At 41.3% G+C, this 12,691-nt stretch overlaps 1 protein-coding gene across 3 annotated transcripts in view; it reads right to left on the reverse strand.

Moving 5' to 3' along the window:
• Positions 1 to 12,691, reverse strand: part of UTP4 (UTP4, small subunit processome component) — a 42,910-nt gene that overhangs the window by 29,999 nt on the left and 220 nt on the right. Inside the window, exons 1-6 of one of the 3 annotated variants that reach the window (XM_008070038.2) lie at positions 12,378 to 12,652; positions 11,867 to 12,027; positions 8,002 to 8,193; positions 6,684 to 6,768; positions 4,649 to 4,738; positions 1,172 to 1,383 (exon numbers count right to left, since the gene is read on the reverse strand). In XM_008070038.2, coding sequence (XP_008068229.1) covers positions 1,172 to 1,383; positions 4,649 to 4,738; positions 6,684 to 6,768; positions 8,002 to 8,193; positions 11,867 to 12,025 — 738 coding nt within the window. In that variant the 5' untranslated portion in view covers positions 12,026 to 12,027; positions 12,378 to 12,652. Of the gene's footprint in view, positions 1 to 1,171; positions 1,384 to 4,648; positions 4,739 to 6,683; positions 6,769 to 8,001; positions 8,194 to 11,866; positions 12,028 to 12,377; positions 12,653 to 12,691 lie in introns of those variants that run through there. The other 2 variants (XM_021718569.1, XM_021718570.1) reach the window with 2 other exon arrangements.

Consider the following 12,691-nt stretch of genomic DNA (forward strand, 5'->3'; position numbering starts at 1 on the left):
CACTCCAGTCTGGGTGACTGAGTGAGACTCCAACTCAAAAAAAAAAAGAAAAAGAAAAAAGAAAAGCAGCCATAAGTGAACTGTACACTAGAAACCAGATGTCAGCACTTAGGATAACTCAAATTCTCAAACTAAGCAGGTAAAGAATAAAGGATCCCGGCAGCCCCCTCAGGTCCCCTCCCACTGTGGGAGCTTTTCTGTCCTCTCAATAAATCCTGCTTTCTAGGGAAAAAAAAAAAAGAATAAAGGATCTAGTCAACAAATCTCAAAGTCACCTTCCACATCTCACTGCTAAAATACCCAAAACTTTCTGGATTAGAATTCATGTCACCATTCTTCTACAATATTTACTATAGGAAAAAATAAAAATAAAAAAATGTTTGTAAAAGAAGAATTCACGCTACCAAAGAGAAAGAGGCATATTTGTTCAACACAAATCTACTTTAGGCTTATTTAAACTAGAAAATGAAAATTTTCAAAATCACTATAAAAGTATCTTCTGGCTTGGCGTGGTGGCACACACCTATAATCCCAGCACTTTGGGAGGCTGAGGCAGGAGGACTGCTTGAGTCTGGGAGTTCAACATCAGCCTAGGCAACGCAGCAAGATCTTGACTCTCCAAAAAATAAATTAGCCAGGCATGGTGGCGCGTGCCTGTCCCAGATACTCAGAGCCTGACATGGAGGGATCACCTGAGCCCAGAAAGTTGAGGCTGCAGTGAGCCGTGATTGTGCCATTGCACTCCGGTCTGGGTGACAGAGTGATGAGATCCTGACAAAAAAAAAAAAGGCAGCTTCTAATGTCCCAAAATAGAATAGGATAAGATAGGAAGCAGGAGAGCAGTTGTACATAGAGGGAAACAACACTTTTTAAGGTTCTTCTAGGCTACTTGTGCCCTATCTACGTTCAGACTAGATGAAGAGGGTGAGGGATGAGGAATACATGAAGAAAATCCCTCTGCTAACTAATCTCCTGGAGACTCCTGTATTATCTAACCAATTGTTAGATACCAGAGAAATGAGGTGGGATTTCAGACGCATTTTCTCAAAGGTATCTTCCTTCAGTACAACGCTAGGAGCAGGAAACAGTGTTCACGGCGCATCGCTGATAGTGCTGTCTCTACCCATCCCCAGGTTGTAGATCAACCACTCAAAACAGGGACTGTACTCACATCAGCTACGGCAATGGAAAGCACATCGGCATTTGCGATGGGATGGCTCTTCACAAGTGTCCCAGTGGCTGAGTCCCAGAACTGCACTTTCCCAGCAGAGTCCACACTTATGACAGTGCCATCAGACAAGAAGGCAACGCCCCACACGATGCACTTCCGCTTAGACACACCCATATACTGCCTGTCCACGATCATCTTGTGAATAGCGCTTCCTGAAAAACAAGAAAAACACACACTTGGATGGCACTTATTTCTCCTCCAGTCTTCAAAAACCACCTGTGGGCTGGGCTCGGTGGCTCAGCTTGTAATCCCAGCACTTTGGGAGGCCGAGGTGAGTGGATTGCCTGAGCCCATGGGTTCGTGACCCGCCTGGGCAACTTGACGAGACCTCATCTCTACAATAAATCAAAAATTATCCGGTGGTAGCGCGTGCCTGTAGTTCCAGCTACTTGGAAGGCTGAGGCAAAAGGATCGCCGGAGCCCAGCAGGTCAAGGCTGCAGTGGCCAGGAGCGGCCACTGCACTCCAGTCTGGGTGACAAAGTGAGACTCCAACTCAAAAAAAACAAAAACAAAAACCACCTGTGGTAGATATGTTAAGTGAGCTGACTGAACACAGTCAATAAATGGTAATTCTGATGAACCCAATCTTGGAACTCCAAAATGGTTACCTGAAGAGAAGGGGTGAGGAGAGAGAGGAACAGAAAAGGGGAGGGGGAGAGAGAGAAAGGAGAGAACAGGAACGCAAACCCCCTTACGGAGGTGGAATGGAAAAAGACATTTGGGACACTCACTTAAAGCTGGCGGACTACACACATTACACTCTGTTCTTTTCCAAAACCCCATGGGAAAGTGAGAGAAGACAACAGTGACAAAATTTTAGAAACTGGAAAGCAGACATGGAGTGGTAACTGATTTAGCACAGTCCTGAAACTAGGTCCCAAGTCAGCAGTGTGGAAAGCCAAGAAGTCACCTGATGTATCTATAGAATCCTCAAAAAAAAAAAAAAAAAAAAAAACCCAAACAAACAAACAAAAAAAAAACCTCAGGAATTGGGGACCACAGATACTCTAGAAACAAAAGTGAAAGTGGTGCTTCAAAAGAGGGATCAGTTGAAAGTACATTAAGAAGCTCAGGTACTGATACCCTGGTTAAGAAGCTGGGCAGACCCCAAATCCACCTCAACAGAAGACTGGAGACTTACTCTCTGAAAAGGGAGATATCAGGTACAACTGAGGGCAGGATCACTATATGAAAGATAGGTTAAGCAAAAATTTCTAACTGGATGTTGAGAATACCACTTTTTTTCTCCTTAGAATACAGACAGCCTGGTCTATACTCACCAGGTAGGAGAGTACAAAACCATTTCTGGGGAATAGAACTGGCATAAGAGAAAAGATCTGAAGATTCTGGCTTCAGAGGTTCCCAAAATACACAGTCCAGTCAGATCATTGTTCAGGGAACCCTAAGCTCGGTAAGTCCCATGAATGCAGTGAGTCACCAGACATGTGAGGAAAGCCTTTAATATGAAAGGCAGAGGCCAAACAGACCAACAGAAACAGATAAATGAATAACTGGGAGGAAGCAGGCAGGATGAAGAACACTTAACAAATATGATCATTAATAGCTGTAGAAAGAAAAGAAGAGTTTGTGCATAATGAAACAATAAGAGAATACTTTAAAAAAATTCAAGAGACAAAAAAGAACTCTGGAAATGTCAGAATGAAAAACTCAACAGAAGGATTGAAAGAGAACATTGACAAACTCTCCCAGAAAGCATAGTAAAAGGCCAAACAGATTAAAAATAAGAGTGAAAAAAGGAGATAAAAATCAGAAGATCCAACATCCAAATAATAAAATTCCAAAAAGAGAAAATAGTGAGAAATTCATCTACAAATTCATCTACAAGAATTTCTCCTAAAACCACTGAAGCATGGTTTTAGATTAAAAGAATCTACCCAGTTGACCATAATAATTAACCCACAAATCAAGAAACATAATTCATAAATTTCAGAACTGTATAAGATAAAGGGAACATCCTAAAAGCTCCCAGGGAAAAAACAAAACAACCCAGGTCCTATACAGAGAATCAACTCTCAGAATGGCATCAGACTCCCTAACAATACTGAAAGACAGGGGAGCCAGGGGTTCAGAATTCTAAGAGAAAATAATTTCCAAGCTGGAATTATTTTTTCATGCTCCCTTTCTTGGGATCCGCCAAACAAAGAAATAAACCAAGAAAGGGAATAACAGAAACAGTAGGTCCTACCCAACAGAGAAGCAAAAAGGATTCCCAGAGTGACTGAAAAATCAGTTTCAAATCTCACAGTGTAGCAGGCCCAGAGTAGCTAAACAAAATGGAGGCAGGTCAGAAGGCTCCGGGAGAGACTTATTCAAGAAGATAAAAGTGGCAGAAAGGAAACTAGATGGATTTGAACCTAATTAATACAACTGGGATAGTGTGGGGATAAATCAGTGACAATAGAGAAAAACAGAGACAGAGACACTATTAAACAGTAAGTATAGAAAAGGAAAGGAAAGGTAGTGTACTACAGGAATAGTACTTATCTAGTCATAATAATGAAAACACTGACTACCAATGTGAACAAAGTTACACATAGCCATACTGGGAAGATCAAGAGAAAGTGCGGATGCCTTGTGGCAGAGGCTGGAGAAAGACAGCTAAGTTGTAGAAGTCATTAAATAATGGTCTAATGCTGAAAAATCAAATGAAACTTTACAAGCCTGCAATGTACAGCGTAGAGATAAATACTAAAAGAATCAGCTAAGAGTCACAAGTGTTGCTTTTGAGTAGTGGGAGAAGGGATATAGATGAATTTCTGCTTTTTTGTAATAAGCCTTAAAGAATTCTTTGACTATATGCATGTATAACAAAAATAAAATAACCAAAAAAAAAAAAAAAATTACTCTAGCACTGAGGAAAAAGAGAGACATGACTGACTTGTTTTACCTCTGCATCTTAGATGGGAGTATAGATATGCCCACCTTGACAAGCTAAGGTCAACCTAGGATTCTATTAGTCAATTTTCTAGGCTAAGAACAGAAAAAGTCATGGTTCTCTATTTTTATGATCTCATATCTCACCAATTATACTACCAAGATCTTATGTTCCTCAATGACAGAAGCTCATTTTTACCACGAACTGGAATATATAAACAGACAATTTTACTGATCATTCCTAATAAACGTAGTACTAGTTGAGAACAAATTATATTGTGAATTCTTATTATGATGAATAAAAAATACTACATCTCATTGAAGAACCAAGATTCCCTTAGATGCAGCAGTAGTAATTCAAGAAAGGAATGAAATTCACTATGGACATCTCAGAAGGTTAATTAGAGGTTAGGCCCTAAAGGACACTGAAAGCATGACAAGGGCTCAATCTGCTGAAACCCCAGAAACATGAATCTGACAAACAAGCCCCAAGCCCCAAATGAACTGAGAAAAACAGTCACCTGATTTGACATCAAACACACTAATGTAGTCTATGGAGCCAGCTGCAATGTGGGTACCAGAGGGATGCCAGCTGAGACTCAGGATGCGACCTTGGGAGTTGTACAACAAAAAAGAAGGTGACATACACATAAATATACAAAGGGTAACTGAGTTCATCTCCCATAATTATCTATACGGCTAGTGTTCTACAGTCTTAGCTCTCTACATCCTGTGTAGCACCACTTTATAACAGATGAGGAACAACTTTGCCCTGGGACCCACAATGATCTATTTGATACTATCATAACGTATAAAGAGTTGATGAAAGTGTAAATAAATACAAGCTTTTGAGGGTAAACTAGTAGTAATCTAACAAAATTTAAATGTGCATACTTTTTGTCCCAGGAGTTGCACTGGAAACTTATTAAAGATAAATACTTGCAGGAGTGCCCAAAAATACGTATATAAGAATATTCGTAGCCAGGCACGGTGGCTCGAGTCAGTAATGGCAGCACTTTAGGAGGCCAAGACTTGAGCTCAGAAGTTCAAAACCAGCCTAGGCAACACAGTGAAACTTCACTTCTACAAAAAAAAAAAATTTAAAATAAACAAAAAAAAGAATGTTCGTTGCAGCACTTGTAGTGGAAAATAAAAATTAATATCCATCAACAGAAATTAAGTAAATGATGTAACCCCATAAAGAAGAATGTCCTGTAATCCTGCGCCTTGGGGAGGCTGAGGTGAGTGGATTGCCTGAGCCCATGGGTTAGAGACCCACCTAGGCAACTTGGCGAGACCTCATCTCTACAATAAATCCAAAAAAAAAAAAAATTAGCTGGGCATGGTAGCGCACACCTGTAGTTCCAGCTACTTGGAAGGCTGAGGCGGAAGGATCGCCGGAGCCAAGCAGGTCGAGGCTGCGGTGGCCGGGAGCAGCCGCTGCACTCCAGTCTGGGCGACAGAGTGAGACTCCAACTCAAAAAAAAAAAAGGAAGCCAGGCTTGGTGGCTCAGGCTATAATCCCACGCCTTGGGAGGCTGAGGTGAGTGAATTGCCTGAACCCGCGGGTTCAAGACCCGCCTGGGCAACTTGGCGAGACCTCATCTCTACAATAAATAAAAAAAAAAAACTAGCCGGGCGTGGTAGCACGCGCCTGTAGTTCCAGCTACTTGGAAGGCTGAGGCAGAAGGATCACCGGAGCCCAGCAGGTCGAGGCTGCGGTGGGCGGGAGCGGCCACTGCACTCCAGTCTGGGCGACAGAGTGAGACTCCAACTCAAAAAAAAAAAAGAACACCCAAAAGATTAAAAACAAGCAAAACAAGAACCCAGATAGCAGAGAATAAATATTACTAATGGACACAGAGAATCCAAGGACAGTTACTGTTCTCTAGAAGAGGGGTCGGTAAACTGTGGCCCATAGGCCAAATCAAGCTCACTATCTGTTTTTGTAAATAAAATTTTGCTGGTATACAGCCATGTCCATTAGTTTAAGTCTTGTCTACAGCTGCTTTTGTGCTGTAGTGAAAGAGTTGGCAGAGACTGTGTGGCTTGCAGAGACTAACGTATTTACTGCGTGGTCCTTTACAGAAAGTTTGCCAACCCCTGCTCTACCGAGTCACTGCCAATTCAGTCCAGGCAGAGTCTGAGTATGGGCAATTGTTTATAAAACTTCCCCATCTAATTTGAACGCATCAGAAGGATTGAGAACCACAGTTCTAATGATAAAATTCTAGTTTCAGAACTTTATGTACACTTGTTAAAACTTCACAAAAATAAGTGATAACTAACAAACTGACTTCCATAGAAACACTAGTTTTCCTATTTTGGATTTCTAGATTTCTATGTTATTACCTAACCAGGTGGCAGTCACAATTATGCTACACAATGGGTAAAACTTGGGTGAGGGCTGGCTTCCAGCACATAACCCGTACTCAGGTAAAATCAGCATATAGATCAAATATTACCTGGACCCATGAGAAAATATCCCACCCCCAGTGGCACAGAAACCTAACTTCCTGTTAAGGCTAATCACTACCCCACCAAAGCAACACTTACTTTTCTGCCGATCAAAATTTCTTTCAAACTGGATTTTGTCTGGGGTAATTTGAAATAGTTTCACAGATCCATCTTCACAGCCAACCTATTAGGGAAAAAAAGGTAGAAAATAGAAAAGATAAACAATAATCACTTTATAGGAACACACACACATACAAACATGTTTTATCCCCTAAAGTTGTCACTTGCCCCCCAAAAAAAGAAACGAGAAAAATAGTTTGTGAGGGAAAAAATGTACTGGTATCAAGAAATTGATAGTATATGCTTGGCAGCTTTCATCCTAACCAAAAACCAGACTGATAGTAAGAGTTCTAATTAGTGGCCCGATTCCTGCATATGACATGGAACAGAAGGAAAATTTTATAGCATGTCTCTGCTAGAGACCCATGGCCTAAATAAAAGACCTATTAACCTTATAAGCTAAATGGAGACGTCTTAAGATGCTGTGTAAATTAGTCCAAATCAAAAAAGAATCATAGACTCATCAAACAGAATTAAATCGGTGAAGGCAAGTGCAGTGGTTCATGCCTTTAATCCCAGCACTTTGGGAGGCTGAGGTAGAGGATCGCTTGAGACCAGGAATTCGAGACCAGCCTGGGCATAATAGTGAGATCCCATCTCTACCAAAACAAACAAACAAACAAACAAACAATAACTAGTTAGGCATGGTGGCCCAAGCCTGTATTTCTAGCTTTTGGGGAGACTAAGGTGGGAGGATTGCTTGAACACAGGAGTTCAAGGCTACAGTGAGCTCTGGCTGCAACACTCCTCTCCAGCCTAGTATATACAAAGCAAGACCCCGTCTCTTAGGAAAAAAAAAAGTCTCTGAAAGCACACAATCTAATGTTCTCATGGCAATCACAGGGGAAAAGAAATCTGTTTGTGATTAAAAAATTTTTTTTGAAACACTATGCTGAAACACAGTTGTATAGGCTAACCTGCTGAAGGTTCTCTCAGAACTTTTCATATACTATATGCACTGTGAATCTACAGAAGGATTTACTACACCATATTTATTTATTTAAACAAAACACAAAGTACTCCAAAATTCTTTTACATCTCCCAATTCCAAAGAATACAGCTTGGGAAATGCTGAACTGAACTAACCCTCTAATTTCATAAATGAACAAACAAGGTTCAAATTAAGTAGCAAAATGAATGCAAAAGGACAAGGAATTTTTAAATCCTCAGTATAAATTCTAATCTTGTAGTTGGGTGGCTACATGCCATAATACAACTTTACTCTCCTATGAACACAGGGAAGAAAGTCTGAATGGGCACAAAAGAAATCTTGAATTACCAACAAATGCTTACTGACCAAAAGTTGAGAGCCACTGGGGCTGGCAGTCATGCTCCAAATAGGTCCTCCAAAGGCATCCATAGCATACTTGACGTTTAGCGCCTGCAAGTCATACTCGACAATCTCTCCATTGAGCCCAGCACTAAAGAGTCGCTGTCCTTCTGTCCAACACAGAGCTTCTGTAGCTCGAGATTCATGACCTGGGAAAAACTGCAGAAACACCATAACTTCTCAACCTACCATGAATTCATCAGTTGCCAGTACTGGTCACAGACAACATGGTGAAAATTACTTACCCATAAGAAACTAGTGTGGAAGTTTGTGCTATCAGAAGATTAAGTCTACTGATATTTTCATTTTTTTCAGGTTCAAATTTTAGTTACCTTTATACAGTTGGTTTTTTTTCTTTTACTAGGATTAGCTCTGCATGCCCTTACAGCAGAATAAAGTATGTATTTAAGTTTGGTTTGATGTATCCAATTGTATCTGTTGTATCCAGTTTTCTAAAACTTAATGCAATTATCTTGATTGGGTAATAATTTCATGTTGACTGCTATCCATATGTACACTTTAAATAAAAGCAGCTTACTGTGTGTTAATTTTATCTGTAAAAAGTTGTTTAGAAATAAAATAAGTGCTGACTTCGGCAACACATATACTAAAATTGAAATGATACAAAGAACAACATGGCCCCTGCACAAGGATGACATGCAAATTCGTGAAGCGTTCTGTACTTAAATAACATAAAATAAAATAAAATGATGCAACTTACTTAGCTTTTCATTCAAGTCTTAGATTTCTTTTTTTATTTTTTGAGTCGCAGTCTCACTCTGTTGTCCAGGCTAGAGTGCAGCAGCATGATTCTGGCCACTCTAGCCTTGACCTGCTGGCTTCAGGTGATTCTTCTGCCTCAGCCTTCTATGTAGCTGGAACTAAGGGTGCCTTCCACCCCTGACTTACTTTTTGATTTATTGTAGAGATAAGGTCTTGCCAAGTTGCCCAGGCTAGACTTGAACCCTTGAGCTCAGGCAATACTCTTCCCTCTGCCTCCCAAAGTGGTGGGATTATAGGTGTGAGTCACCGTGCCTGGCACGTCTTAGATTTTTAAGTGCTTTCTTAGCACTCAAAAAGTTTTCATATCTACCAAGGCATTTTAAAATTTTACTTGTTTGACACTACAGGGACTAAGTAAATATAATTTTACCTACTTAAACTTGAAAAGACTGATATATATACAGGTTAAGTGGCTTGCCCAAAGAGCCAAAGTCCATGGCATGAAAACAATGTAGGTCTCCTTACTCCTAGCCCCTATTCTTTTCACATAATATTTTTATATTATTAACATATATATTAACATAATATTTTTTTTTCTTGCTCTGAGAGTGATTAGCAGAGCTAAGCAATCTTAACTAGTAGGGAAGGGAATATAGATAAAGCAGACAACTGGACTGAGTTAATTAATTGTTGAAGAATAAGGAAAAAAGATGGGCCGGGCTCGGTGGCTCAGCCTGTAATCCTGCGCTTTGGGGGGCCGAAGTGAGTGGATTGCCTGAACCCACGGGTTTGAGACCTGTCTGGGCGACTTGGCGAGACCTCATCTCTACAATAAATCAAAAATTAGCCAGGCGTGGTAGCGCGCACCTGTAGTTCCAGCTACTTGGAAGGCTTAGGCGGAAGGACTGCTGGAGCCCAGCAGGTTGAGGATGCAGTGGTCGGGAGCGTGCTACTGCACTCCAGTCTGGGGGACAGAGTGAGACTCCAACTCAAAAAAAAGAAAAAAAAAAGATAAAGGAGACTAGAAAATTGGTAAGGAACAGTTGACTTACTCATTCAACAAATATTAACTCAGCAATGGCTTTGTACTAGGCACTTGCTAAATAGTGAGAATAGACATGACGATTACTGGCATGGCTCCCATTCTCATCAAATTTAAAGTTCAACATGGAAGAAAGACATTAAACAAATAGGCTGGGTGCGGTGGCTCAAGCCTATAATCCCGAGCACTTTGGGAGGCCAAGGCAAGAGGACTGCCTGAGTTCAGGGGTTTGAGACCACCAGCCTGGGCAACTTGATGAGACCTTGTCTCTACAACATATCAAAAAAATTAGCCGGGCATGGTAGCTTCCAGCTGCTTGGAAGGCTGAGGTAGAAGGATTGTCTGAGCCTAGCAGGTCGATGCTGGGGTGGCCATGAATGTGCCACTGCTCTCCAGCCTGGGCAACAGAGTAAGACTCCAACTCAAAAAACAAAACAAACAAACAAAAATAAATAGACAAATTACATAATTACAAATGTTACAAATGACAAAAAAAAAATATAGGATGCAAATGACCATGCATCAGTGCGTGTTTTTCATAATATACATGGTAACCCGTTTGTGGTGGGTAACAACCTGAAATTTTTTTTTTTTTTGAGTTGGAGTCTCACTCTGTTGCCCAGACTGGAGTGCAGTGGCTGCTCCTGGCCACTGCAGCCTCGACCTGCTGGGCTCTGGCGATCCTTCCGCCTCAGCCTTCCAAGTAGCTGGAACTACAGGTGCGCGCTATCACGCCCGGCTAATTTTTGATTTATTGTAGAGATGAGGTCTCGCCAAGTTGCCCAGGCAGGTCTCAAACCCGCAGGCTCAGGCAATTCACTCACCTCGGCCTCCCAAAGCGCTGGTATTACAGGCTGAGCCACCGAGTCTGGCCAACCTGCAATTTTTAAACTCCTATTAGTTCTTCAGGGGTCAGCTCAATAAATCATCCCTTTCCAGGTTTCCTAAAGCCACCTCTCAAGAAAGGTATTTCTCTAGATTCTATGCCTGTGCTTAGCTTTATTAGAACACTTATTATACAGATTGTAAACTGTATACTTATCTTCCTCCCAGTGATCTTTAAGCTCCATAAAGGTGGGTCTCTGACATTTGTCTTAATGTCCAGTATTTGCCACTTATTCATCTAGAAAAATTTACACAATGCCTAAATTTCAAGTCCTAAGCTGCTGGGCACTGAATTCACAAATTTACCCATCTATTCATTTATATTATGGTACCTAGAGTATATTGGACAGTCAATAAATGTGAACTTAGATGTTGTACCTGAAGAAAATCAGTAATCAGCACCCTTGGGAAAAAGGTGCTAACAACCCTCTGTATATACTCAGAGGTTATTTTACCAAATTTAAATTTCCCAGTCTGGCAACATAGTGAGACTCAGTCTCTACAAAGGATAAAAAATTAGCCAGGCATGATGTCATGTGCCTGTGGTTCCAGCTACTCAGGAGCCTGAGATGGGAAGATTACTTGAATCCAGGAGTTCAAGGTTACAGTGAGCCAGGATCACACCACTGCAACACAGCATGGGTGACAGAGTGAGACTCTATCTCTTGATTAAAGAACAAACAAACAATAAACCTCCTTTACTCCGCCAATATAGGCATGTACATCTATATTCTATCAGAAGCACTTAGGGATCCATCTTCCTGCCATCATGTCACCAAAAAGTTTCTGATTATTAAAGTGCTCTTATCATTTTTTCTTAACGGACTATGAAATGGGTACTGATACCCCTAGTAGGAAATAGTGTTGAGACTAATATACCTATAATGATAGTTCCAATAATTTCTCTTCTTCTTGTGGCCAAATATCCAGCAAACCTCAGTTTCCAAATGACAGGCAGTGAAATGCCACAATTAGGTGGCTCTTGCTAACCAACATTACATAGATCAAAACTCTTGAGCTTCTCATATCGTATTTCCTACAGAAGTTAGGTAGTTCTAAATAACTCCAGAAGGAGGAGTCACTTGATCACTTTGAATAGAAAAGGCATACAAGTTTTCGTAGAATTTAACTTAAGAAGAAATTAACATCAAAAACACCATATAAGGCTCCCAAATAACTTACTTTCTCCTGAAAGTAGTTTGCTGACAAGTTATAAATTTCCACAGTGCCATCTGTGCGTGAAACAGCCAATCTGTTTGACTGGTTATTGTAAGCCACGCAGCGGATCCCTGAAGGAACATAATTAAAGAAACGTACCCGATGCACCTTGAATTCACCCATTCCTAAGGAAGAAAAAAAGAGTCACTATTGTTAAACGTTAATTGCAGTATGTTACATGTAGCATTCAGTTCCTTATATCACTGTTCTGGATGGAAGGCTCCAACTGTATCTTTCTGAAGTTAATTTCTAAATATATAACAATGTTCACACAAGGATCTATCAATCAACTCCACAGCTCCAAAAGTCCAATCTCAGAGGGTGCCTAGGAATCTGCATTTTAGCAAGCTCCATTCCCCAATTGTATTGCATGCTGTTTGCAAATCACAGACCTAAACTAAGGTAGTACAGTGGGGTTGGTGAGGCAGTTAGAACAGAGCTACTCTAGAGGAAGGGACAGGACTTGATGACTTACTCTAGCTGCCTGATGTGGCGTCTGTCAACTATTCTCTCCCCGCCGACAGCCAACACACATACTGGGTAAGGGTAAAGGCCGCGTCTGTTTCGCCCCTCACTCGTCTGCCTTCAAGGTTATAAACCAGTAGCGCGTTCGGCTCGGCTCGGCCCGGCCCGGCCCGGCGCGTCCAGACTAAAAGGGCATCTGAAGCGCGCGGGAGGTCTTCGCCGCCTCCTTCCTTTCCCAGGCTCTGCAGAGCAGCCCTCACCCCACCTCGGGACAAGTGGATCGAAGAACTCCGCGGGCATTGACCTTACGCGGGCCACACCCCT

The sequence above is a fragment of the Carlito syrichta genome, unplaced genomic scaffold (assembly GCF_000164805.1).
Source record: "Carlito syrichta isolate Samal-C Ts95f unplaced genomic scaffold, Tarsius_syrichta-2.0.1 Scaffold312739, whole genome shotgun sequence".
NCBI lineage: Eukaryota > Metazoa > Chordata > Mammalia > Primates > Tarsiidae > Carlito > Carlito syrichta.